Here is a 26,725-nt window from a genome sequence, read left to right on the forward strand (position 1 = left end):
GTATACGGAGGACGGTTATTCTTGTTACTGAGCACAACTCAACTCCTCGCAATCGGAGAACCTCATTACAAAGGTGGGGTAACCACAGCGGGGTACACAAAGGGCCAAGTTGGGGGCATGTCATCGCTCTCTCCAACTACCCCGCGTCAAGCTCACCACCAAGTAACTCGTTTGCTCTCAACCTAAGGCATCTAGACGCTATAGCGGTCTATATCATATCACTACCTATGACGGTCGAGCTGAATCACCCTCCTGAAAACCGCTGAACGTACAGAATAGACCTCCTCGACTCGTACGCCGACTTCCACCAACCACACCCTCGAGACCGACCTCTAAGTCCAGCCCACGGAAAAAGAACACAAAAGGGGGAAGAGGAGAAGAAAAGAAAGGGTCAAACCGAACAAGAAAGGGAAAAATCAAAATAAAGAAATGACGTCCCAAGTAGACAGTCACACAGGCGCGGGCGCAGCTTCGGCACCATCGGCACCAGCCTTCATCCCGCTCGAAGCGAACCCAGAGCTGCTCACCTCTCTACTGCACAAACTTGGCCTATCAACAGCGCTGCAGATGCACGACGTGTACAGTCTGACAGAGCCCTCACTGCTATCCTTCATCCCGCGGCCCGCGCTGGCGCTGCTGCTAGTTTTTCCCGTGTCGGCCGCGTACGAGTCGCACCGGCTGGCCGAGGACGCGGCCGAGGCCGAGTACAGTGGCAAAGGGGAAGCGGAGCCGGTCGTCTGGTTCAAGCAGACCATCCGTAACGCATGCGGGCTCATGGGCCTGCTGCACGCCGCCGCCAACGGGCCCGCGAGGGGGTTCGTGGTTGAGGGCACCGACCTCGACCGGCTCATCAAGACGGCCGTTCCGCTCGGTCCCGCGGAGAGGAGCAGGCTATTGGAAACGGACGAGGCGCTCGCGCAAGCGCATACGGCTGCTGCGACGCAAGGGGATACCGCGGCGCCTGATGCCAGGGACGATGTGGATTTGCATTATGTGTGCTTTGTTAAGGGCAAGGACGGGGCACTCTGGGAGATGGACGGGCGCAGGAAGGGCCCTATCAGGAGGGGGAATTTGAGTGAGGCGGAGGATGTTCTCTCTGAGAAGGCGCTGGCTTTGGGCCCGCTCAAGTTCTTGGAGAGGGAGGGCGCGGATTTGAGGTTCAGCTGCGTCGCGCTGGCGGGGAGCTTGGACTGAAAGATCTTGGGGGGGGGGGGGGGTTTAACCAAGGCTTGACTTGGAAAGAGGATAAGATTGGAGATGGGCCTGCTGTGGCCGGGAAGCGTTGACATGGCTGGGCTAAGAATTTTCTTTCCCGAAAGCTGCCCTTCGTTCCGACCCGGTTGTCTTAGGGGCCGCCCGCACAGCCTAGCACTCATACCCCAATGTTCTTCTGTTTGGCAGATGCTCTGCATCCCATTCTTGAACGTCAGCTGGGCGTCAGGACAGTCATCCCAAATTAAGACACCGTGTAGCTCCAATAGATCTCATCCGTGATCTACACTCCTCCAAGCCCTGTAGGCAGAAGGGAATATACATCTACAGAACGCCTGTGGCCCGAGGGTTTGTTCTACGGCATAGAGTGGTCGTGACATTCAGTCGCACCGGCAGGGCTACGTGAATGGGGTTCGCCCGACGCCTTCCGGGGACCTTATCAGTAGCTTCTTTACATCAAATGAAGGCGTACTTCGACTCCTTGGTACCTTAGTCGCAAGATACTGTTCGCCGATCCTCAGCGCCCAGTATCGTCACCCCGGCGATGGCAAAAAGCCGAGCTCCTGATCCGGGGATGCTGAAGGTAACGGCCCGATAAATTATTGCAAGACTCTCGGGCATGAGGGAGCAGGAACGAAAACATTTGGGTCGGGAATCTGCATTGCATCAGACCTACCAGAGTCGGGACCGATTGGGGCGATTGGGGACAGGACATGCATTGCCATTACATTCCTGGTCGAAGACACGGCCGCAGACTGCCCTGCAGTAATATTACTTGCCGGCAACTGCAAACAAAGCTGGAGATGAAGAATAGGGGTACTTTTGCTCTGAAGTTGCCCGAGGATGGAAAGAGCGGCAGAGAGTTGACAACTTGACACAGTTCAAGGACTTGCAGAGAATGGAAATTGGACTGTTGTCCTTTCCGCGAATGTAGGCAAGTTGCCAGGTGTTTGTGTAATCGGACGGAAGGACCTAATGCAGGACGAAAATCTTGATGTCCCACGGCCGAAATACATGATGCCGAGGCCGCTGCTTTGGGACTCTGATGATCTGGAACTGCCAGGCAAGTGCCGCTTCACTGTTGTCGCTGGACAAATCGGGTTTGACCGAGAGGAAGATCATTTGGGCCCAACGCAACCGTGGGATCGCTGCCCCAGCAGATCGACGACCAGGAACAGATCGGAAAGTGGGTTGCGGAAGCCCTGCTACGGCGCTTTTTTCCCTACCAGTCTGGTGCGCTATTCCCTGCCAAGAACATGAAGCCCCACATGCCATGGCTCTCGAACTCAAACATCCCAGCCAAGCAAAGCGGTGCGGGATGATGCAAACAGAGGCTGCGGGAGTGGCAGAAAATAAGAAAAATCGCGGAAAGAACGATTCGGCCCAGCAAACGCCCAACGCTTGACTCGGAATCCAATTTGCGCGAACCATGGAGAACCAACGCGGCAAATTTGGCTCGGGGAATCTTCAACCAGAACCGGCTTGTGACAACGCCCGATCACCATTCCAGCGCAAACAGCGCATGGGTATTCGCATCACAGCGCTACCAAAAAGGTCGCCAAAAAGCAATGAGATGGTGTCGACGATTCTGCACTGAGCGCATCCCCTGCAGGAGGGGTAAGTAACTCGCAGCACGCACAGCCGTCTCTGGGAGACGTGCGTAGAAGAAGCCAGTCAGAAACTCCATTCTTGCATGCTGCAAACCACTGCCAAGCCCTTGCAGGTGTGCCGTGCAGCCAACTGGCACCCCCTGAACGTCTGCAAGCAAATGCCGTGCGGTGCAAAGGCGGTCCACGATAGGTCCATGACTTGGGCAAGAGACATGCAGAGCGCGAACCTGCCGATTCAATGCGCTTCAGTGCTTCAATAGCCTGCCCTCCCTCGCAGCGCCCATTCTGCACCAGTCTGCAGTGGATTGTGCCCTTTGGCTGCTTGCCGCGCCGCCACGGAGGGGGATTCGGGGGGCAACCCTCCCTGCCGTCGAACAATGGCGCCTCGCGATGCAAATGCGATGCCCTGCATTGCTGGCGTGCGGCGTGCCGGTTCCGAGTCGTGGTCACATACCAACAATGTACCCCAATCTGCCACAATCGGCAGGTACAGGAGGGTAGGACAATACATGTAATTTGCGTCTAGCTCGCGGCGGACGTGTATCAGATAGGTTAGGTAGGCAAGGTGAGTAGCTTCCAAGGTTGTCCCCGCGAGAGCTGCTCCATAACAGGCGCGGCCGGACCCAAGACTGCGGTGCCATCGCCGAGCTAGTACAGACTCGTATACCTAGGGTATATACCTCGGATTTCCCATCATCCCTTCCGTTGGGCTGCATAGTACTCCTTCCAGCTTTTACTTGATTCATCCCTGCCCAGCCAGCGCTAGAACTTCGCGTCTCTCCCTTCTCCACATACTATAGTTTTGCTGGCCTTCTGGTTTACTTGTCGAGGCCTTGTCCTCCTCCGTTCTTGTTCATTGTTCTTTGTCCTTCATGAACTCCTGACGTCCTCGAGTCCCTGGATGTGAGATACTCGCGGGCAACTCAGCTCTGGCTGTTTGACTATTACGATGGGCCTCTTTAGCTTCCTCGCCCGGAAGCAAGGAGGTTTGCCCAAGACCAAAGTCAGCGCCTTTAGGGAGCCGCTGGACTCTGACTCGACAACTTCTGGGTCAATATCGTTGTCCACCCATGGTGAGGCCAAACCTGACCGGACAGACCTTCTCGGTGGGCTGGGGCTCACGCAATGACAGGGTCACGTCCGGCAGCCGCTTACAGAGTCAATAACCTTGACACCTTTTCCAGGGGCCGTCAGAGTTTCACCCGTTCAAGTGTGTCTCTAGGCACAGCGTCCGTCGAGGACCATTCGGCCCCTGCCCCTGGAATCCCCAGGTTTCGCGAGGATAGCCCTGAGAGACCAAGCACAGCCCCGACAAGTCAGGCCTCGAGATCGGAACTCGCAAACAGCGTCTCGCAACCGAAGAGCAAAGGGCCAAGGGGGCCGCCTCCGCTCTCGTTCCGAATGGTCCGGCTCGGCGTTGCAGGTCCACGGTCACGGCCGGAGTCACGCAGCTCTATCACCACGGCTACCAGTGCTTATCGCGGCACGAGTACTATCTCTCGCACCGCTTCCACTAGAAACGTCAACGGCCCGGGATACAAGGATATCCTCGATGCCCAGTCCGAGATTAGGCCGGCCGACTTCCGGGCAAGAGTCCGGGCCTCTGGCGCCAGAGACTATGGCGAAGATGTCGCGGACCGGAACATAGCACAGAACGGTCTTGATCTTCATCTACCCAGTCAGCCCTCACCGCGCTATCACAAGTCCTCGATGACTTTGTCGGCAGATGCAAAGCCTGTCAGAGAAAGTCTGGCCCGCCGACGGTCTGTCAACACGTATATGCCTTTGGGGTCTCCGAAAGTCATGAGCCGTTCAAGCCCCGATGTCGTCCAGCCGCTCGCTCCCACACCCGAACTTGTCAAGAAGGAGTCAAGCCCACCTACCGCCGGAGGGCGAGCTGCCCGTGCCACACGGGCTGCCCGTGATTCTATCATGCTCGCCAAGAGGAAAGCCGTCGCGACAATGTCAGATAATGCCAAGCGCGATGTGCCGTCTTCAACGGGCTCCATCCTACCGTCTTCATCCGCCCGCTTGTCCGCCCTCGGATTGGAGACCTCGCCGCCTCGGGCACGTCACAGCCTCCACGCGCTACAAATGTCCGTTTCTTCCATGCCCAGCCCGAAACTAGAAGAGATTGCGGAGAATTCCCCGTCCTTCAGAACCCGCAGCGTGCGCGGGTGGTCGGCTTCGTCCAGCGCGCCCACCACCGCCGACAGCACGGCGCCCTCCTCCCAGCAGCCCCCGTCCCTACACACGGCCAACACCTCCCTCGTCGACCTCCCCGTCACAGCACCCTTACCCTCCCCAACCCACCTCAAGTCCATCACCACCACGATCCCTGCCATAAACGATACCATCAACCACAACAACGACGATGGTGATGGTAACGGTCACGACGGTAACGACGACGACACCTCGTCGTATTACCCCGCCTCAGAAGGTGGAGGAGGAGGCCATGCACGACCCGGCTCCTCAAAAGCAGAATATCACTTCCACTACAACGACGACAATGACAACAACAGTACCCACTCGTTCAACCTGGACGATTACCTCTCTTTCCTGTCCGATCACGCCGATGGGGACGACGGCGATAGCATTCGCCGCCGCTCGGCCGCAGAAAGCGAGAAATCACTACTCTTCAACGATGCCGGCTATGGCGCGGGTGGGCTGCAGCTGCCTGGGCTGCCTGAGCCGATACCTGCTGTTGCTGCGTCTCCTCCTGTTCCTGCCCCTGCTGTGGGGGGTTTGAAAAGCATCGGAGGTGGAGATGATAAGGGGATCAAAGTCGGGTGGAGGTCGAGGTTGGGGCCGGGCATGTTTATGTTTGATCAGCGGTTTTATTTCCCCGAGGAAGACGAGGAGGAGGAAGAGGAGCTGGGACAAGGGCCAGGAGAAAGGGAGAGGGGTTATATGAGAGAAAGACTGGACGAAGTGGGGAACAAGGGATTGGAGAACGGAATTGGGAGGGAAGCGAATATGGAATGGGAAAGAAGGCAACGGAGGTATGTGCTTGATACAGGGGCGCATGACGAGGAGGACTTCCCTGAGGAGCTGGGAAAGGGGGAAGTCACCCCTATTTGCACAGATATCCCCGGGAAGAGGTCGGCGACCTTGACGGCGCTGTGCCTGTCCGGGGGAGGGGAGACTCACACTGAGCAGATAGAGCCAGTACAGGGGCAAGAACAGCGGCGAGTTGAAGAAGTCACGGGAGAGGGGCGGTACCAGCGAGAAGGCGACAAGACTGTCGACATAGCAGCGGCTGTGCGGCTGAGAAAGCAAGTGAGGCGAGCGAAGCGGATGGTGGCGGCCGCAGCCGCACAGACGGTGTCTGTCTCGAAACTGCGCCCCGCAGGACCAACACCGGTCCCGGTCGTGCATGTTGAGCCTGGGACGTATGAGGAGGGTGGTACACTCTCCACGACAACCACGGCGATCTCTAATGATGGATGAGGCCGAGTTCCTTTGTTAATCTGACGGGTTTTATTTGCATGGCGCTTTTTCTCGAGGGATAATCAGCAGGAAGGGTGAAAGGAACCGTTGAAGCGATTATAATGGGGATAAGTAATAGGATACTTCACTAGGTACGGACGGCTGGGCGGATTGGGATATTGGACATGATACCATTACTATTTACTAGGACACCACGGGAGCGTGAACAGCCGGGCACATTTGGATATAGTAAACGGCCGACTCCGGCTTTGAAGACCTGGAGATGGATTATTCAGCAGTCAGTAGATGGAAAGCATCAGAGATCATAGTGCCTAATCCGAAGTCACTAATTGCGTGATTCTTTTCCCAAGGGATTGAATCTGCCTTCGTCCTATGGCTAGCATCTGCTACGGACGATTGCTGCTGCTGAGGAAGAGGAGGGCCCGCGAGTGAGGCTCTTTAACCCAAGCCCACCTCGGCAGCCGCCATCATGGTTCGCGATCCGAAACTTTCAGTGCATACGAAGAGAGATGATGGGCCACGCCGGGCTCGCCTGGGGATGGGCCAAGGAGAACCCCTGTCGAAGTACCAAGGAAGTGTGGATTGTCCTGTCCCAGATGTCGCTGTAAAGGCAAGCCGTGAACGTCGCGCTCTTAGCTCAATGCTTAGCCAGGGCCACTACCACTTGGCATACATAGCCAAGTGGTAATCGATCAAATCGCCGACCCATGTTCCCCTTCCTCCTCCCCCCTAGACAGCGCCCCGTTCCCGCCCGCCTCCAAAACGCACGCGCACCCGTACGCCCTTCTAAACTGATCGACTTCCATACCCTCCAACAGCGCGAGCGCCTTCTTCGCCGCGCTGATCTTTCCATACCTGCTGCTCGCCGACACGGCGTGCGCAACCGTTTGCCCGTGCACGCGCACCGCGCAGACGACCTGGCCGCCTTGCCCAGTACCACTTCCCTGCGGATCCATCAACCCCGCCACCGCAGCCAACTGGTTATTGGGAGGTGGCATCTCGCGGACCAGCACCCGCCAGTCGCGGCAGCAGAACTTGGTCTGCATGACCCCGCCGAGGAGGGTGACGGGGTGGTTCTGGGCAAAGGCATCGTACAGCCGCATGTCCTCGAACCAAGGGCGGACATGGACGTTGAAGAAGCTGCGCACGGCGCCGGCGTAGTCAAAGCCTGAGTCGACGAAGACGGCGCCCAGGTAAGCCTCGACCACGTCCGGCAGGCACTTGGGCGGGTGCGAGAGGGCGGTCCAGAAGTCGCGGGGGAAATCCGGTTTGAGGATTCCTTCGCCGTCATCGCCGTCACGGTAAGGTGCAAGCGCCTCGTCAAACTCGGCCACGTAGTCGGTTATCTGCCGCTGGATGTGGGGCGAGCAGTAGGCGAGTGAGCGGTGGAAGCCCAGGTGCACCGCCAGACAGCCTAGGAATTGGTTGGATACCATGGCCATCTTGTGCTCCGTCAGCCACTGCGGGTCGGCGCCGGGGAAGTGGTGGAAGAGATACTCCACGCAGGCCATGTCCAGGAGGGAGTCGCCCAGGAATTCGAGGCGCTGGTAACTGGGGAGCTTCTCATAGATCGATGGATATGTTGGGTGCTGGAAAGCCGAGCGCAAGAGGCGGGGGTATCTGAAGGAGTAGCCCAGGCGCTGCCGGAAGCGCTCGGCCATGTCTAGCTGGGCGCTGTTGCAAGGCGCGGTCTGCCAGGCGGGAGGAGTGTAAGAGGCGGCGTAGTCGGAGAAGCACGTCATGGTGTGGCGCTTGTCCCTGACCATGGTGCTGACTGCGCGCACCGCCAGGTCAAAGTTGGTCCAGTCTTGTTCTTGAGCGGTGAGGTAGGCGGCGCCGATGAGGGCCTCGCAGACGTCGGCGATGGACTTGTCGGCAAGTTCGTGCTTCCGGATTGGTTCCTTGCGCTTACCCTTCTTCAGCGTCAAACCCTCGGGGTACCAGCTCCGGCGATCGAAGGCCATGGAGCGGATGTATTCCTCCAGTTTGACCTCGAGTGCGTTGTTGAAGAGATTCAGGTTGCAGATCAGCAGCATGCGCTCGACGTGGTACTCAAATTCATCCTTGTCAGGGACGAGAGTGAAGATGGCGATTGTGGTTGCCATCTTGAGAAAACTATCGCCGAGAAACTCCAATCTCTCGTAGTTGTTGCCCATGCCGCCCTGAAAGTTGACTTGTTCGGCATCGTGCTCGCCCGTGTTATCGCTGTCCTTTGTGAATGCCTCAAGAGCAAGGTCGGGCCGAATGTTTAGCCCGAGCATGTGGCAAGCATCCAATGCAATGAGGTTGGACTCGATGCGATGGATAAGAGCAGGGAAGTTGTAAATCATGCTGACGACATCTACCGGCAACTGCACTCTGTATTAGTACGATCGTCCGACAGCGATGGAACCTTCAATGAAAACTTACCGGCGAAATTCTCAGGGGTTGCAAGACCAAGAAGCACTGCTTCGGCTCCAGGTCTTGGTCTCCAATATTGTCATCCAGAAGGTTACGTCTAATGGGCAGTAGCTCCGCCTCCACGACAGGCTGATCCTCCCTGAGGGACATGTAGCTCCGCGATTTCGTCCACATGCTCAGACTGTAATTGAGAATGTCGCGGTTGGTGCACGTCGTGCGCCAGGCCCTGTGACTCGGGGCGACAATGCGTTCAGGCACAGGGTCGGTGGCCTTCAAAGCGTGGCAGCGGCCGCGAAGGAAGAATTTGCGTGAGCCGTCATACGGATCGGTGACAAATTTATCAGTGAAGAAGCTATCCGGCTCGTTGAACTCGTACTTGATGCACTCGTTTTCGTGCACGCACCTGAGCGTAGCCCAGTCAAGGGTATAAAAAGGATCCGAGACGGACGAGAAGTCGTAGAAATGCTCTCGTCTTGTTGGGGCAAGAAAATAAGGGAGCTCGGCAGCAGTAGCTTCGTATTCCTTGCTGAAAACATCCTTGTAAACAGCCAAGGTAAATGCCGTCAGGTACTGAATGAGCCTGTCATCATCAAGCCTGAGAGGTCCGGGAATCGGAACACATTTGACTGACGAAGAGCGGTTCTGGCCGAAGAATAGCTCGAATGAAGCTACTTGGGGCATCCGCTGTCGAGCCAGCAGGAGGAGCGGGAGGGATGGTCTGCCGACTGCCGCCGGGTTATCCAATGTTAGAGCTGTCACGTAGAGCTCCGAGGGCTCGCCCAGGATTGACCAAATCTCGGGCTTTATCCGCATACCATACACCTTCCTCTTCTTGGAACTGATGGCGAGCCGTGCATTGCGCATGGCAGGAAGCTGTTTTGTAAAGACAGGCTTCAGAAACGCATCAAGATACTTGTTTTTGATAAGCAGGATGCACAGCTCAAAGGCTGCCGAGCACTTGGCGACTGCCTTGCTCGCGTAAACACCCCCAGTAGCCCGTTTGATGGGGGACGACGCAGGTAATATCACCTCGCACTGAAAGCCTCCTTCAGGGACAGGAAGCACGACATAGTTGGCAGTCAGGCTGACGTCGGGCGGATGAGGCAGTGAAGCCACAAATCTTGCAAGGCAGACCAAACTTTGCTTAAAGTTGAGCTTTGCTCCTGTTTCTGGGACTGTGTACTGCTTTTGTCCCTTTTCCTTGCGCAGAAAATAATCAATGTTGAAATTGTTTCCGGTCAGGCATCTGTCTTCTGGCATGCTCTCGCAGAACCGTCGCAGCGCGTCTTCGGCCAGCTTATTTTCTTCCATCCTTTTGCGGTGCAGGATATTGCCCTTCTCAACAAGGTGCACGTAAACCGAGCCGTCCTGGCGCGCTCTGCCGCGAGACTGAATGTACTGGATCAGAGTGTCGTTGAGGTCGTATCTAATGATAAGGTTGCAGTCCGGGATGTCGAGGCCCTCCTCGGCAACAGGAGTCGCAAAGAGACAGTTCAGCTCGCCCTTCTTGAACTTTATTATCGTCTTGACCTGGTCACGATAGCTAATCTTCTTACTGTCCCAACTGGCCTCTTGCCTGCCACCGCCAACCTGTCCAGCCCATTAGCATAACTGCAATAACATATGAAAGAACGAGAAGTCTCACAAGTACGCCAGGCCTAAGGCCCTGGATGGTCATCTCCGGCTGCTCAAGCAAGTCACAGAGTAACCCAGCCACATTTCTCTGCTTGAAGAAAATGATGCATCGTTGTTTGCCATCTTCAGCATGGAATTGCTCTCGCAGCACGTTGACAAGTTGGACGACCTTGTGAGACAGATGGTCCGTATCGAGCCTTGGCTGGATGAAGTCGTGCTGATTCACCAGCTCGTGTGCCTCTCGCACCTTGTTGATATGTTCAGCCACGTTCTGGCTTAAGTCAGAGGAACGGAAGAGGTTACTCTCGGTTCCCGCTTCCAGATATGCCATTCGGTCTCCGCTGAGGAAAAGCTGCCAGTACCTATCGGCGCACCAAGGTCCCATCTCTGCCGCTGCAGTCGCGGTGAAAGCGAATGCCTTTTTGAAGACTGCATGATTACCCACAAGCCCGCGCAGACCTCTGTTAAGCTCTGTCTCCCAGTCTGGAAGCTTCCTGTCGTACTCGACAACTATCTCCGTAGTTGGTGTTCCGGCACTCTGTTGCATTGCCCTCGGGTTGGCGACGGTGGCAATCTGGCTATGAAGCAGGCCCTCAAGCTGTGCTGCGGCAATCTTGGGGTCGATGTGGGCGTCCACCGGAGAAGCCGTCATTCCAAGAATGCGGGGTCTTTTCTTCTCATCTTTGACCTCGATGTAGAAATCCTTGATAATGCACGCGTAGGGGTGCCTTTTCTTGGTGTGGTGGGCCTCATCAAATACTAGGAGGTTGATCTGCTCCATCCGGATGTAGGAATGGTGGAGGCAGGAGTAGAGAATCTCAGCCGTGCACACGATGGCCATGTTGTCGGCAAACGTCTTGTCCCAGAACTCTTTGGACGAGACCTGTTCGACCATCTCACCGCATAACCTCTCAATAGGATAGTCCAAGTTGCATGTGAGCACGGCATGTTGCTGAAACACCAGAGCAACCTTATCGACAAGGAAAAAAGCGATGCGCTTTGGAAGTCCTTTGGCTCGGTCCTCCAGCTCATTTTGAATTGTCCATCGCAGGAGCAGCGCAGCAATCAGTGTCTTGCCCGATCCTGTGAATTGAAGTGCTTGTCAGCCAAGAAACCTCGCACCGGCTGAGCAGTCGTAGCATGGACCCTTACCAGTATCTAACACAGCAATGGTGTTCTGTGTCTTGGCCCGCTCAAACATCTCGAGTTGGTAATCTCGAGGGCTTGCGATGATGCACTTGTTGTCGAAATCCTCAACCAAGCCGTTGGCAGATTCATCATCGTCAATGACCAATCCGCTCGGGCTCTTGGAAAGCTCTTGTTGATTCTCCTCAATCCACAAGTCGAACGCGGCAATGTCTGCGCGCTTCTTTTCGGATACCTTGCGCGGCTTGCGAGGACTGTGAACGACCCATTCGTTGGCCCCGTCACTATTCTCACTATCGATATCACTGTCGTCGCCTCTGTCGTCGGCGAAGCCTTGCTCAGCCGAGTCGCGCACAGCGGGCTCATCGATGGACATTTGGTCGTCGTCAACCAATCGAGGCTGCGACAACGGCGGCCAAACTGGTTGTTGTTCCATTTCGGCCTTAAATGGTTGCCTTTGCTACTCAGGAAAGTTGAGCGAGCCGGGTCAGCATGCACTCGAGAGTTTCCCAACGCAGCTTGCCGAGCCACCCTCTTGCGAGTGCCGGATGCTGGTTAATCGTTAAGCTCTGAACCACTCCCGGAGATTGTCAATATCTGCGAATTTAGAATCGGGTCGAATATAATCCCATGCAATCAATGGTCTTGGTTGATGGAGGGGAGGGAGCAACAGGCCGATGTGGGCGCGAGATCAAAGTAATTGAATCTGGTCGGGGCGACGGGGCAGTATGAAGAGAGAGAGATGATCCGGTCTTGCGTTTCAATTATTTCGTGGTTGAGGGTCGGTGAAGTAAGGTCAGGTGGTTGGAGGAAGTAAGTGATTATGTAGGTTGATTTCGCGAAAACCCCGTTTGTGGTCTTGGGAATCGGATCGAAGTGTTTGTCTTCAAGTGTCGCTAGCCACGTCGCCGAAACGTCTAGCAAATGTCTTTGCGAATAATCCCCAACCAGCTACAACCCGAGACACCAAAGGATGAATTTTGCATCAGGGACTTAGCCTCTGCAAAGTCCACTTATCCTGCCCATCGTCACCCGTCACACGGTCATACACGAACCGATCATGCAGACGGTTCTCCCTGCCCTGCCAAAACTCGAATCGTTCTGGCACGATCCTCAGGCCTCCCCAAAACTCGGGCACTGGAATATGGTCGACACCCTCGAATTTGGCCTCGGTCTCCTTCACCCACCTGTCCAGCATTGCCCTTCCGTCATCGCCCTCCAGCGTCTCATCCGGTACCAGCACGGCGCTCTGCCGGCTCGACCACGCCCCGATTCTGCTCCCACGCACACGCGTGTCGAAGTAAGCCTGGCTCTCGGCGGCCGAGATCCTGGCCGCCCTCCCTTCAACCCTTACCTGCCTCTCTAGCGGCTCCCACCAGAACACAAGCGACGCCCACGGATTTCCTGTGCTCGAGCCGTCGGCAGTCCCAAACAAGTCCCGCGCCTTGCCGCTGGTGCCAAAGTTGCTGTAAATGACGAACCCCTGGGAGTCAAGCTCCTTCATGTAGACCATGCGAGCCGACACGCGGCCCGACGGCAGCTGTGCTGTCGACAGCGTGCATGTTTCTGGGTGGGATACGCCGGCCTCGGGTGATGACGCCTGGCGGAACCACGTGTGGAACTGCATGATGGGGTTCTCCGGGTCCAGGTCGCTCCGGCGCAAGCCGCCCGCCCGCTCGGCCTTGAGGAATTGCGCGGCTCGTCCTGGTGCGGCAGCCGATTCAGCAGACATGGCCGTGCCCGTCGGGGCAACTGTGCGACGCGTTTAAGCGTCTATGGTCAATGCGATGAACCGCCAGGACTAAGGTAAGTACTTACAAATCAGCTTGGCAGCGTTTTGGGGCGGATGAAGCGCCATTCTGCTTGTGCTCAGGGGGCGCGTTACTCGGGCGAAGGTGGCAGACGCGAAAAACAAAGAGCGGAGAGCTATACCCATAGGCAGTTAATGTTAGGGATAGAGTCAACTTCCGGTCAAGATACCGGATGGTGGACTGATCGCTGAGGGTAATTCCTTGTGCAGCTGCTCTCGGTGACCCGCCGTGCACATACATGCAATACCCTCGTCAATTGGTTTCCACTGTCGAGCAATCAAGAGCTTCAGTCATTTAAGCCAACTGAATCTGGGTAGGTATGCTCTGTTGCTAAGCCCGCTGTAGCTGCTCTGTAGTCTTACTGCAGGCACTGTACTTTACGAGATTGATCAACAGGCACAGACGGGACACAAGGGGTCAGACCTCGGATGATCAGTCAGCTCGACTCAGCTGGAAGGATCCAGAGCGCTGGGCCTGTCCTGATTTGGCCAATATAATACCCCGCCAACCCCACTACAGAGCTGTTATCAAGCCGATTAGATAAGATAAATAATTCACAAGAGCGGCGGGCACCAGACAGCACCAGACAAGAAAGTCACGAATCCCAATTACTTTCTGTCTGAAGTCGAGCATACCGATATAGAACAGTTGAGCTTTTTGTTTTGATATCGAATTGTAGCTTCAGATTTCCGCATTATCATCATCACACGCAGATTCGTCCCGTAATAAGAAACAATGGACAGAGACGACGAGCCCCGCTCGCTCAAGACCGTCTTCGCCGATGCCGAATCGAAACGTCTTGCATTGGAGAATTCACAATTTGCGCCTAACTCAGCAGAATACAGCGACGTCGTGTCCTCTGCTATCAAGCTCTACGAAGAATGCCTGCGTCTAATTGACGCCGTCTCCCTCTTCAGCCCGAACGAGTCCCTCGAGGACCTCTCGACCTCAGACCTCCCTTTCCTCCTCACAAACTTCCACCTCGCCGAGCTCACCCAGAAAACCCCCTTTACCTCACCACAAGACCGGAAACGCGTCCTCAAATCCGCACGAAACGCCTACGAGCGCTACCTCCACCTGGTCGACAGCTACGGGCTGCTGTCCGCGGCGCACCGGAAGCTCCTCGAGCAGTACAACGACTCGCCCATTTCCTTCAGCACCGTGCCCGCGAACCCGGCCGCCCGCCGCGACGCAAAGATAGCAAACTTTAAGCTGGAAAAGGAGCTGCGCTCGAGGCTGGAATTCCTCCGCCGTCGACCGGAGTACGGCGCCGCCGAGGGGGAAGGAAGTGCGGCGGGCGACGAGGACCTCGTGCGCGAGACACACCTCGCCCACCTCAATTACAGCACACACCTCACGTTCCAAGCTCTCGAGATGCTAAACCGCGAGTGGGAGATGCTGGCGCATGCCCCGCCCCCGCCACCGCCGTCGACGGCACAGCTACGAGGGGGTAGGATCCTCCCGGGAGAAGGAGAAGGCGAGGAGGCGGACTCGCGCAGGCGGAACGGCAGCAGTAACGACGGTTACACCGACCGGCTCGACCACCCCTCTCACATCCGCCGGAGCGGGGGCGGCGGCCCGCTGCTCACAGCGCAGGGCAAGCCGCTGCAGCCGTTCACCCTGCTGAACAACAGACAGGAGCTGGCCAAGGGCGTGTTCCGGCCCGGGCACAACCTGCCGACCATGACCATCGACGAGTACCTGGCCGAGGAGCGGCGGCGGGGGGGCATCATTGAGGGCGGTGGGGAGGCGAGTTTGCGCCGGGACGAGGAGCCGGACGAGGACGACATGGACAAGGCCGACGCCGAGACCATGAAGGCGAGGGCGTGGGATGAGTTTGTCGAGGCGAATCCCAGGGGAAGCGGGAATACCCTGAATAGGGGGTAGCATGGGTTTACGTGGGTCTGATAAATATTCTGTAATTGTTAAGCGGGACAGGTGCATCAATGCTAGCGTTTGTTGTAAGTTATCACAGGTAGTAAAGGCCGTTCCCTTTGTCACCTAGGCATGAAAATGAAGGACTGGGAGTAAAAGCGTGTTTCATTAAGTCATGTGTCCGTTATCCGTTTGCGCCCGAACGCACCCAAGCGTTATATACTCCTTTTTTCCCCTCTGTCAATGGGCAGGGCAAAGAAATGTGAAAGCCCAGACTGCTGCGATTAGCAATCAAGAAGAAGCAAAGAGCCGACCGATCGCAAGAGTTTATCCCAGGAGATGTCGCCAAATCCCATCAAATCCGCCCTGATGCATTAGCATCACCATCGGCGTCAGCGTTGATCTCCTCAAACCCATCCAGGGTCGAGCTGCCGTCATCCGAGTCATAGAACCCCATATCGTCCATGTCATCAGCGTAGTTATCATCCAGATCCATCGCATCCCTCTGCTCCTGCATATCTTCCTCCTCCATATACCGCTCAATCGCCATACCGTGAACCTGATGGTCGGCCGGCTGCGCAAACATGGCATCAGCATAATCGTCGTCCTCTCTGGAATCTGCGGCGAACGACTCGGAGGGCGGTGGGGCTGGGTGCACACCACCACCATCAACAACCGAATTCCCATCAGCGGTAGCCGTAGGCGTAGCGCTGCGCTGCGCGAGCATGCTCTTGCCCGCCGCAGTCCCACCTCCAAAATAGCTCTCATCATCGAGCGCCAACACGCCCATATCAATGCCGACTGACGACTGGGCGACAGTCGAGGCATACCCCCCGGCACGGCTGCCTCCCTCGAGGGTCTCAGTATCGGCAGCAGTACCGCCATAGCTAGGAACGGTGAAGCCGGTGTGGTAGCCGGGCCCCGGCTCCGAGGGGCCCATTTCGGCGAGCGGCACGGGCTCCTGAAAGACGCCGCCGGAGCCGTCGTCGAGTCCGTCGGCCCAGAGGGGCAGGTATTTCATCTCGCTCTCGTCGAGTGCGTTCAGGAGGAGATGGTCGCTGAGATAAAAAGGGATCGCCCCCTCATGCTCGTTCAGAGCGGCGAGCTGGCCGCCCGTTACCGAGTTGGCCAGTTCGCCAACCCCTATTCTTAGCTCGTCGCGGAATCTCGCAAGGCTGAAAAAGTGACTTGAACTTGGCAGGCTGTTGTTATTGTTAACTTACTGCTTGCACGTTATCTTTGGGGCTGGGGGAGTCTTTACCTTGACCATGGGACGGCTCTTTGCCCAGCCTGGGAGACCTGGACATGCCAGTTGAATTGATCGACTAGTTGCATGAGTGTCCTTTGTTTCATGTTGTCATTGGGGTTCGTGAACTCCGAGAGTTCTTTCAACGGGGGGATATTGTCCTTAAGCGTCTTCCAAAAGAAGGGCGTCAACGCTTTTTGACTAGGGTTGAGGTCACTGTAAAGAACGGTGATGGGAGTGCGATCCCACCAAGGGATGTAGTGCTTGCGTTGCGCCTCGAGAAGGTCGATGACTGAGATAGGAAATGCGGGTGTTGCGAGGGAGTTTTGTACGTGTTGGTGGAACACAGCAAGTAAAGCCGCAGCGAGTTCTTCGTAAGCTTCTTTCCATGGGTTAGTAGGTTCGATAAGCCCGCCGAGCACGACGAACTTATTCCACTCGCTGATCGTCTTGGGGAGCCAGATGAAAACCTGGTCTGACTGGAGCATCCTGAGTTTGGTGCTCATTCGCTCGGCGAACGAGCGGCTGGCGTACTCAACTGGGTCCGACGGGAAATCTCCATAGTCATCGCGCCGGCGCTGAGCCCATGTGAACTCGGGCAGGCGCGACGAGGGCACCGAACTGGCGTAGTCGACTGCCCGCTCGTTGACCAGTATCTTGAAGGAGGCGATGAGCACACTCGGGATTTTGAGAGCGTATGCCAGTTGAAAGGCTTTCTCTGGGCAGATCTCGATGAACTTGGTGTTTGGCGGTGCCACGAGCCATTGAGTAACTGGGTCAACCTGCGCGTTGTTAGCAATCCCGGAGCAACCTTGTGAAAGCTAAAGGTTCACAAAAACTTACAACAACCTGTGGCACTTCGAGGTTAATAGCTACCTGGGCGACAGTCCACATGCGCACGGCCGAGTTCAGCAGAAGCCCGTCGCCGTTCATTGCCCTAAGAAGGCGGACAATGGAAACCCGATGTCGAATCGGACAGTAATCTTCAACTTTCCTAAAATCTGGAATGCGGCTTCCAGGATGACCCGGGTGCTCATCAATGATGCCGAGAACGTTTTCATTGGTCTGCCAGTGGGAGAAATCCGTGAGGCCTGGCCAAAACGGTCAGATCGAGGAGTCGAGATCATGGCATGGCGCACTTACACGAATTGCTCTTGCAGACATCGTCGTGGCCAAGGGTCATGATAGAGCCAACAGCTCTGTCAGCCAGAGGGCGTTTCCAGACCCCTTCCCCCGCAACAACTGGCTCTGGGATGTAATTCCCGGCCAGGAACCAGATCTTGATTATGCGAGGAAGCCAGAGGGCCGCGGTGAGATCGGCCAGCTCAGGACCCTCTTGGGGGGGCGTGAAATCGAGAACGTACTCGATCCCAGGCGGCAGCGTCGTGAGGGGCAGCCGTCGACGGAAGCGTCTTTGGGCGCTGTCGGTGAACATTTCGTGAACCTTGGTCGAGCCGAGGCCCATGAGCTTCTCGTAGTTCATTCGGATGAACACGTCCTCCCATCCCTTCCCGTCACAGGCGGGAGCCAAGCGGGCATCCTTTGGAAACCTCACAAATGCCAATACCGAGTCCCGGCTGTCGCTTGATGAAGTCAGCCTGATTGAGCTGATCTCCATCAAGTGGCTGTCGACGGCATTCACGGTTGCCGGGTTCAGGTTTTTCCTTTCACCCCCCAGGCCGTATAGAAGATTCACGTTATCGCCTGTCTGCGACACGGCCATTGTGTGAGGGTCGACAAGGCAGCGCCGCTTCTGGATAGCAATAGAGTTGTCTGCGGCGGCGCTCAGCGGCCGGAAATCTGGTTCTGAGCCAGCAGAAAAAGGTAGCTTCGGTTAAGCAGTCGAGACTGAATAGAATAATGCTGAAGAAGACTCGTAAGCGTAGTAAAAAACCAGATGGAATCTAGAATATCATGTGCCCATCCATTCTAATCAATGAAGGTCGGCAATGGGCACGGCTGTAAAGAGCCATCAACTACCATAAGGGCCAATCACGGTGCAGTATCGTGAAGCCGTTTCGGTCCCAAGGTTCTGGCAGAGTTAAATGTAACGGTCCCGAGGCGCAGACGGGGCGATTCTGATGATGGGTTGAAGAAAATGGTCATTCGAGGCTCAAGGTGGGTTGCGGACCACAGGCTTCCCTGCCCGCAAGCGCAGCCACACGCCCTCTCTGAATTGCGACGACTTGCTATATGTCCTTGGACTCAGCCTTATGCGAGCCAGAAGGACTGCATTCAATGGTGGCCTTGGTACGCCTGTTATTGGCAGGGTGTGCTGCGCGATCGCTGCAGAGTCACGGCTAGGCAGCAACCGCGGGCGGGACTGGACTGCGGAGTTCTTAAGGCAGCCAAGGTACCTACTCGTCAGCCCTGACGAGTAATAAGGTCGGGTAGTACTTGCCTCGATCTAGGGAATTGACTCACCTCACGTAAGTCACGGGTTGAAGAAGAAGAAATGGCACTCATGTATATAGGTAGGACGAACAACATTACCGACCATTCTATCTGAATTGTGGCTGTCACCTCATAATAGTAGTATTGTATGTATTGTATGTACAGGTACTGTACATACAGATGCACTTACCTGATGACTACTACCACTACCAGTATGAGTAGCGCCCCTGTAAAATCCAATCCCCTTCAGCCAAAGCCGAAGTACCGTAGACGAGGAAATGTAAGCCGACTTCAAGTTGTTGCTGACACCACTCGCCGACGGAAAGGATGTGCTTCCGTGTTGAAGACAAATTCATCGAGGCTGATCAGCCCGGGGTCGCTGAATATGAGGTAAAAGTATTTCAGCGTCTCCCCCATCCAGAACGACTCCATCAGGTCTATCGTCTCCGCCTTCCCCGTGATGGTGACGTCGCGGATTGCTGAGTTGGCCAGAGTGGTGCTAGTGGCCTTGTCAATGGCTGTAAACATGTTCCACGCCGTCTCCAACAAATCTTCCCGCCCAGTAACACGGTATAGCACAAAGACGCTCTCGATAGCTTCCGGCCGCAGGTAATATCGCGGATCCGTAACAGAAGTCACTCCTTTCGGTAACCGCGCCCTCTCGATGATGGTGTCGATATCGGCTTCGCCTTCTGTCGTGTTCGGGTCCTCCTTCCTGACTCTTTGGAGGACCTCTTGTTTCCAGACTCGTTCATTCCATTTGCAATCATCATTCAGCTTGCACGGGGCCACATAAAGCACCTCGGGCATGATGCCGCTAGGGAACACTTTATACGCCCATATGCAGCCGTCTGTAAGCCTTTTGGCAGCATCAATATCCTTCTCCCGGCCGAATAACTTTCCGCCCAGTGCCATCAACCCCCCTAAGAAGCAGACAAGGTGCTCATCTCTCGGCTCGAGCTCGAGACCATGGTCCCCGGCGTGGATATTGCCCGCAATAAGAATGTCCTCGTTTGTCGGTGTCAGTGGACGGAACAAATTGTGCTTGATTGCCGCATCCATAGCCTTCTCGTACATCTCCTGGTACATTGGGAGCTCACCACCAATCAAGGCAGCCATCTTAGGCAGATACTCGTATGCCGAGTCAGCCATAGAACCCAGGCTGAAGATTGAGCCAGAGCTGAAGTCTGCCTTTTCCCCATTCACCTTCAGGGGCCAGAGGCCCGGGAGGGCGGTCGAACCCTGTTGTGCGGCCATCTCATCCGCAATGTGTTGCACGGCATCGAACCACCTTGAATCTCCGGTCAGCATGGAGAGACGAGTAAACTCCATGGACAAGCTGCCTATTTCGGCGAGAACCACGCTGTCACGCGCGACCTGCTTCTCGCCCCTGGCAGCCGCATGGAGGTCCCAACGTGTAACGGGCATACGGTTTGGTGTGTCGAAGGCCTTGTACAGCATCTCGCCGACCTCGACCGCCTTGCGTAGTAGCCGTATATCCCCGCTCAAGTCAAAGGCCGATAGGAAGCCGCCGAGATAGCGAATGTTTGTCTCGAAGATATTGACCTCTGGCAACTCGGTATGGGTGAAGTTGATGGACTCCGCTGCGGCAACGGCCTTGTAGAATTCGGCCTTCAGGTCCATTATCCATAATGTGTCGAGCGAATCGACCAACGTGGCAGCCCAGCCACCAAAGGTATCTCGACGACCGCCTGATACCGGAGTCAACTCATCGGAACCCCAAGCGTACTTCTTGTAAGACTGCCAGCACTTGGCAAAGGCATCTCTGACAGCCTGACGGCGTTTGCTCAGTTCGGGGTGTGCGCCCTGCTGCTGGGTTGGAAATGCTGTAGCTTGAACAGGCGGGTATTTGACCGGTGTGCCAGTGCGTGACGGCCGGATGGTGGAAGGTGGGTAATGGATAGGAACATTGTTCCAGAAATTGTCCTTTCCCATTTGAGGCAGCCAACCCTCGACTGGCCCTGCGATTGTCAGGTAAACATCGTTCCCACTCCGCCATAGGTAAAAGTAAGCCAAGAAGAGCAGCAGCCCAGCACAAGGAATCAAGGCGTATTTAGCCCCTATTTTCCTAGGGAGGAGCATGCTGTAAGAAAATGGTAGCTGGAGAGTCTTGGAAACTGGCCTGCCAGATGCAGGGGCGACCACGAGATCGGCAACCCTCCGCATCAGTATCAGTAGACCGTCTAGACTACGGGGGCTTAAGGGAGGAGGGAAATCTTGATAGTAGCCCCCGAAAGACGAATGAGCGGAAGAGTTAGCCAGCGGGGACTTATGAACTCGAAAAGAGGAGTATAACTGTTATGGAAGGGGAATCCGCGCGACGTATGTCCATGAGACCATTGAAATCGGTGTGTTGAAAGGAGCTAAACGAGCCGGTGATGAACAGGGATTGGTAAGATAACCGAATGGGGGCGGAATCCTTCAAAGTGAAATCAGCTTTATGTTGGATTGGTCCGGCTGATGCCGTGTTCAGGGGACGTAACGTTAGGTGCCAACGAAAGCATTCATCGACTGCAAAGATCTGTTGCAACGGTGGCGTCCAACTTGGCCGCCATCCACCTGCTCAGTACGAGTCCCCGGCTTTGGGTCGTCCCGGTGACCTCTAGCCGAGGCCGCGTGCTACTACTCCAGCTGCCGGGTGGCGCCCGTCCATATTCGTACCAAGACGACACGACACGCGCGACGTGCTATGGCCAAGGTCACCATGCCTGACCAGCTGAATATGCCAGACTTCGCAAACCCACTGACAGTGAATGCAGGATTTGAAGTCTTCTGCATAGAGAGGTGGGCGTCAACGTCCTGAACGGCGGGACGGTATCTTCAAGTGTCTGAACACGATCGAAGACCCATACTTCCGCCTAGGCAACCCCTGAAGAACGAAATTTGACAGCGTAGCGGGTGATGACGGCGTCAGAACCGGAGCCTGTCATTGTTAGGCAACGAAGTTCCTTCGTCATCGTAAATATCGACATCCCGCCCTCCACTACCTCTTTTGCTTCACGTCGCGTCTGCCGGCACGGCCATTTCCTTGCACTTGGCTGTGAGACATCCTCGTCACGGTCCAAGACGGTCCGACGTAACCATGAGTAAGTGAGATTGGAAGTAGTAAGAGAGGACTCGAATACAGCTGCCTGTGTCAAGTGGTCAGACTACTCAAAAACAACCTCCAGACTCTCAGTAGTGGCCGGAAACCTGTTTCCTACCTGGAAGTGGGCAGAGTCGGATGCCAGTAGTGCCCAAGGAGTAAGTATGGACACGCTCCTTGAGAGTAGGTAGTGGTCAAGACAGGTGCTGAATCACAGAACCGGTACGAAGTACCTCCGTACCTAAAGGTAAACATAATGGATATAGTCCATGCTCGCGTAAATCATCTTCAGACTCTGCATCTTGATTGGAAGTCAATAACGCTTTGAATTCGAAGAGATTTTTAGACGAATTGTCGGGGAGGAAAGTGACGGAAAGAACACCGTTCAATTGTCAAGGCAGTCGGACTGGTCAGAGAGCCATCGCTATGTATCATCGGGGAAGCTTCAAGTTGCGCTGACTGACGTCGTAGCTGCAAGTTGGGCGAGGACCCTTGAGGCACTGACCACCGTGTTAATTCAGGTTCTATATGCTACATAATCCACTGTGCCTCCCTCGACGGAGTGAGTCGAGTCACCGTCTCACTGGCAGGAGTCAGACGGATGGGCCCTTGAACATTCTTTTAATCAACGAACGTTGAGTGATCCAATGCCGATAAATCGAGACACTCAGCCAGGACCGTTGTTCCAGGCTATGGCCATGCTCGTGTGACGCTGAAAATCCCCGGCTTCGGTTGGTTACAACACCAGTCTCTTGATCCCCGTCACGAACCTTCCGTTTTCTTTCGGATGTGCACTGGAGACTACGGATACTCGACTTGAGACATTTCCCTTTCTCTATGCACGCATATGCATATTCCCGTCTCTACATTTTGGAGCCACTTGGCATGACATGGCGCGGGAGATCAAAGGCGATCCGGCAACCTCCGTTGGGGTTCCGGGCATTGAGGCGTCCACTCCCGTTGCCGGCCCGAATCCCGAGTCCTAGACGGCAGGTAGACCGAATGTTTACATTCATTAATCCTCGAGATGCGGCTCTCTCTTATCCAACCGTTGGCTACAGCCACTGGCTTAACCCCAGTGGCATTTGCCAACTCGAGTCAAGATGCAGAAACTTGTGCAATACGGGCAGCCAAACCCGCGCATTCACTCTCGCAATACGACCCTGTAACGCACTTTGTAAGTCACAAATCGGGCCTGCTCTCTGCGGTCACTGGACTACGAGCTTCTCGGATCGTTCACAATGCAGACATGTCTCTGTTCTACTCCCCGGACTTCACGTCCAGCGGACCCTCCATCACACGGGGATGCTGCCGTTCCCTCTCTGGCATGGCGAGTAGCGTTCACGCCCGACTGGATTCTAAATCTTCCAGTCAGAAACCGACTTGACATTAGCCAAGCAGCTGTGGCGCATGCCACCGCCGTCCCGTTGATTTCAGGGAAAACGGACTGATTACGATCATGAGCGATGCGCGCAACCGCATGGGGATACGGCCGGGGGAAGACCCGAACGAGCTGTGGCAGAGAGGTGTTCGGGCCGTGGACCGCAGTCTCATTGGCGACAAGATCGAGCGTCTCAGAGGGAAGCGTCTACGAAGCAAGCCGGAGCTTTCCAGGGTCTCAGTTCTCGATGCTGAGTGAGTTGTCTGGGTACACGTTTACGGACTTACGCCTAGGGAGAACGGATTGTATTGTGTGCTTCTTCTGACCTGCCCATCGGGCACCTTCAGGAGCCCTGGACATCATAGCCAGCGCCATGATGTGCGGCTCTCCTCGCTCCTAGTTAAGTACTAGTTGACAACCTACATTGTAGGATTCCATGACCAATGCATCTTCACCCGCGCAGCACTCACTCTTCAGGTAACCGGCATATCATACGAAAATTATTCAGGCCCGGGCATTCACAACACAGGTTCGAATCACGACTGGCCGAGATACTATTTCAGAGAGCGGCTTAAGACACCAACCAAAGGAACAAAGCTCACGCAGTAAGAATAGGCAATGAACGTGATGTCGTATAGAACAACAATCGCTGATTAGTTACCCTGTTCGCACACCAGACAGATTTCAAGATGTCGGATCTCTACGCCTCGCCACCCGACCATGCTTATCTTGTTGCGACCCCCTTTGATATGCCGACCGAGACGGGGAGCATATGGGCGATAGCATTCACCAGCAACAGCAGCCGGTTCCTCAACGCGGCGCTTGCCATCATCTTCACGCTCATTTTCCCATGGCTCTGGGGCCTGATTTGCGTTGGAGCCCTACTATACACTCCACACAATCCATCGCGTCGCCGTTCTGTTGCTTTAGTTACCCTATGCAATGCGCGCGAGCCCTGGTCCGCTTTCAAAAGCCTAGCGGTCTACACTTACGACTCCTTTCGTTTTGTCGTCGGCAACGAGACCGAACAGACTACATCCTGGAATGACACCCTATACGGCCTTGCATTCTCCTTCATTGCTCTTGCTATCTTTGCCGTCAGCATGACGATGGGTATTATTGGCCCTTCTTTCTTGCACATCGGCAATGTCGCCCCAGTACGGTCGACCGTGCTCTCTCTCGATGAGGTTCCACCCCCCGACCTGCGCGACAATCTCCTCAACAGGAATTACGCCTCTCTGCCGGACAAGACAGTTAAGCAGGCTGTGGGAGGCGTGGACTCTGCCGCGGATACAATTCGGTCAAAGGTGTATGTCTCAGTCGATGGCCCTAATAGGACGGACAGCGTCGCAGCCAATGGCTCTGAGGTGACGGGCAACGTGACGGTCAAGGTAACGTATGGTTATAGCATGACCGGCCTTGACCTTGGCCTACCACACGGATCCGACCTTGAATATTCAGTCAACGGCTCCTGCATCACCGAATATAAATGGGTCCGAGAATTCACAGACGAGGACAACTGGAGCCACGACTTTTACCGCCTCTGGCCAGAGCACGAGGATCTTGCTATTGTCGACTTCTATGCTGGCAGAGCCGGAAATGACGTTAACGAAATCTCTATATGGGCTCCATTATCTATTTTTTGTCTTGCACCCGGCCGCTTCCGAACAGGCTCATAGCGGCGGGAATGTTTCCTACGCCCTCGTCATTTCTACACTGTTTCGGCCAAGCACAACGAAAGGGGCTCGACCCAATGTACGAAACAGAACCATTCCGGTATGATGACATTCAAACCACTCACCGTGTCAAGCGCTTCAGGCCAGCACTCTCGTGCTGGCAACATGACAAGTGGACCTATGGGACGGAGCGTGTCAACTCGATCTTTGATCTGAGGTTTCTGCCCAACATGAAACTCCCATCTGTGTTCCTCCAGGTTCTAGAGAACACTTTTTCTTACCCGATAATCAAGACAGTCGGCAGCGTTGCCGGAATGAACGCCCTTGACGCACCCGTACAGTCCTTTGGCGTCCTCGACGCAGAGCAAGCTAGCATCGAGAGAGACATGACGCGCCTGATCATGGCCAGCTACTTGAGTTCACTGAACGTCTTTGTCTACGCCACGACTGACAGCGGCGAACCTGGGCGCAACAACATCTTCACGGGCGAAAACGGAGCTCCACGAGAAGGCGCCGAGCAGTTAGTCGTCCGAACCGGGAATGTCGAGACATACTCCCTCTCCGGTCTCATATCCCTAGCTACGCTCGTGGTAGTGATACTCCTCATCAAGCTGCTGCTTTTCCTCAAGCTCCTCCTTCACCGCGATCACGAAACTTCGCGTACCACGGAAGGAGACTTGATCGAATATGACGACCGATGGACTCGGATCAAGGCCATGACTGCGACCCAGCTGCTCCGAAACGTCTACGAGAGCGGGCAGGGTTCGCCTCGAGCGGGCTGGAGTTGCGGCGAGGTGCTCCCTGACATAACGGACACCAAGACCTTCAAGTTGATCAAGTGCCGGGACGGCGAAACTTGCTGCGGCGGTCATATCGCAAAGGACCCGGAGATTGTCGTCAGTCGGAGGGAGAGCTACATGTCGGGCTCCGTCGCCCTTGCCGGTCAGGAGAAACAGAAATCGCCGTAGGTGACACCTTGAGCAGACGGAAGGAAGTATCCATTCTGGCGGGATTGAATCTGCAGGCCCAAGGAGTCGGGTGCTTTTGGGATGGTGGGGTGTATGGTGGCCCATACGTACATACCGTCCGTTCACGCCAACTTGCACCAGACTTGCGCAAACCCCATTATACATTTACACCCGGTGCACCACTTCGTAACTAGTTTTACTGCATTCCACCACCCATTACAAGCCATATTGTCCTACTTTTACACTTGCAACTATAGAAACGTTGCAAGTCCCAACCACTCCAGCTCGAAAGGCACTACAATTGCATAAGGCCCTGACTGCTCAACTTGCAAGGCACTGCAATTGCGCAAGGCACTGCGACTGTGCAAGGCACTGCGACTGCGCAAAGCACTACGACTACGCAAGGCACTGCAACTATATAATATACTGCGACTATGCAAGACCCTGACTACTTAACTTGCAAGGCACTACAATTACGCAAGGCACTGCAATTCGCAAGGCACTGCAATTCGCAAGGCACTGCAATTCGCAAGGCACTACAATTCGCAAGGCACTGCAATTCGCAAGTATAACCACCGGGTTAGGGTTGAGTTAGGGTCCTAGGATTAGAGTCCTAGGGTTGAGGTCCTAGGGTTAGGGTAGTTGTAGTACCTTGCAAATCGAGTAGTCAGGGCCTTATACAATTACAGTGCCTTATATAAGGTAGTTATAGTACTTTGCATAGTCGCAGTGCTTTGCGCAGTTATAGTACGTTGCAATTGCAGTACCTTGCATAGTCGCAGTACGTTGCACAATTGTAGTACCTTGCGAATTGC

At 55.3% G+C, this 26,725-nt stretch overlaps 8 protein-coding genes across 8 annotated transcripts; 4 read left to right on the top strand and 4 right to left on the bottom strand.

Annotated features, from left to right (window-relative positions):
* The first annotated feature begins 139 nt into the window (after positions 1-139).
* N656DRAFT_779847 (cysteine proteinase) lies at positions 140-1,206 on the top strand. Its single transcript, XM_064815264.1, has one exon. It carries the CDS (start codon positions 430-432, stop codon positions 1,192-1,194), a length of 765 nt encoding a protein of 254 aa, XP_064669882.1. The 5' UTR covers positions 140-429; the 3' UTR covers positions 1,195-1,206.
* A 2,741-nt stretch (positions 1,207-3,947) lies between these two features.
* N656DRAFT_768938 (uncharacterized protein) lies at positions 3,948-6,272 on the top strand (the record flags this gene model as incomplete). The annotated part of the gene is made up of 1 exon (XM_064813663.1): positions 3,948-6,272. The coding sequence occupies one exon, from the start codon at positions 3,948-3,950 to the stop codon at positions 6,270-6,272; it is 2,325 nt and encodes a 774-aa protein (XP_064669883.1).
* A 692-nt stretch (positions 6,273-6,964) lies between these two features.
* N656DRAFT_710378 (uncharacterized protein) lies at positions 6,965-11,889 on the bottom strand (the record flags this gene model as incomplete). Its single annotated transcript, XM_064811669.1, has 4 exons — positions 6,965-8,623; positions 8,682-10,262; positions 10,318-11,390; positions 11,460-11,889. The coding sequence occupies 4 exons, from the start codon at positions 11,887-11,889 to the stop codon at positions 6,965-6,967; spliced, it is 4,743 nt and encodes a 1,580-aa protein (XP_064669884.1).
* A 549-nt stretch (positions 11,890-12,438) lies between these two features.
* On the bottom strand, positions 12,439-13,311 carry N656DRAFT_709957 (pyridoxamine 5'-phosphate oxidase; the record flags this gene model as incomplete). Its single annotated transcript, XM_064811631.1, has 2 exons — positions 12,439-13,205; positions 13,272-13,311. 2 exons carry the CDS (start codon positions 13,309-13,311, stop codon positions 12,439-12,441), a joined length of 807 nt encoding a protein of 268 aa, XP_064669885.1.
* A 523-nt stretch (positions 13,312-13,834) lies between these two features.
* On the top strand, positions 13,835-15,274 carry N656DRAFT_779850 (TAP42-like protein). Its single transcript, XM_064815265.1, has one exon. The coding sequence runs from the start codon at positions 14,000-14,002 to the stop codon at positions 15,149-15,151; it is 1,152 nt and encodes a 383-aa protein (XP_064669886.1). The 5' UTR covers positions 13,835-13,999; the 3' UTR covers positions 15,152-15,274.
* Positions 15,275-15,322: 48 nt separating this feature from the next.
* N656DRAFT_120388 (uncharacterized protein) lies at positions 15,323-18,303 on the bottom strand. The gene is made up of 4 exons (XM_064808550.1): positions 17,529-18,303; positions 17,229-17,476; positions 16,401-17,167; positions 15,323-16,341 (listed from the first exon to the last, which is right to left on the bottom strand). The coding sequence occupies exons 1-4, from the start codon at positions 18,106-18,108 to the stop codon at positions 15,495-15,497; spliced, it is 2,442 nt and encodes an 813-aa protein (XP_064669887.1). The 5' UTR covers positions 18,109-18,303; the 3' UTR covers positions 15,323-15,494.
* A 767-nt stretch (positions 18,304-19,070) lies between these two features.
* On the bottom strand, positions 19,071-20,882 carry N656DRAFT_709958 (glycoside hydrolase family 47 protein; the record flags this gene model as incomplete). The annotated part of the gene is made up of 1 exon (XM_064811632.1): positions 19,071-20,882. One exon carries the CDS (start codon positions 20,880-20,882, stop codon positions 19,071-19,073), a length of 1,812 nt encoding a protein of 603 aa, XP_064669888.1.
* Positions 20,883-23,955: 3,073 nt separating this feature from the next.
* N656DRAFT_798653 (uncharacterized protein) lies at positions 23,956-25,910 on the top strand (the record flags this gene model as incomplete). The annotated part of the gene is made up of 2 exons (XM_064817787.1): positions 23,956-24,870; positions 25,077-25,910. The coding sequence occupies 2 exons, from the start codon at positions 23,956-23,958 to the stop codon at positions 25,908-25,910; spliced, it is 1,749 nt and encodes a 582-aa protein (XP_064669889.1).
* Positions 25,911-26,725: the final 815 nt, after the last annotated feature.

This window comes from Canariomyces notabilis (genome assembly GCF_033297395.1).
Source record: "Canariomyces notabilis strain CBS 508.74 unplaced genomic scaffold N656scaffold_12, whole genome shotgun sequence".
Lineage (NCBI taxonomy): Eukaryota > Fungi > Ascomycota > Sordariomycetes > Sordariales > Chaetomiaceae > Canariomyces > Canariomyces notabilis.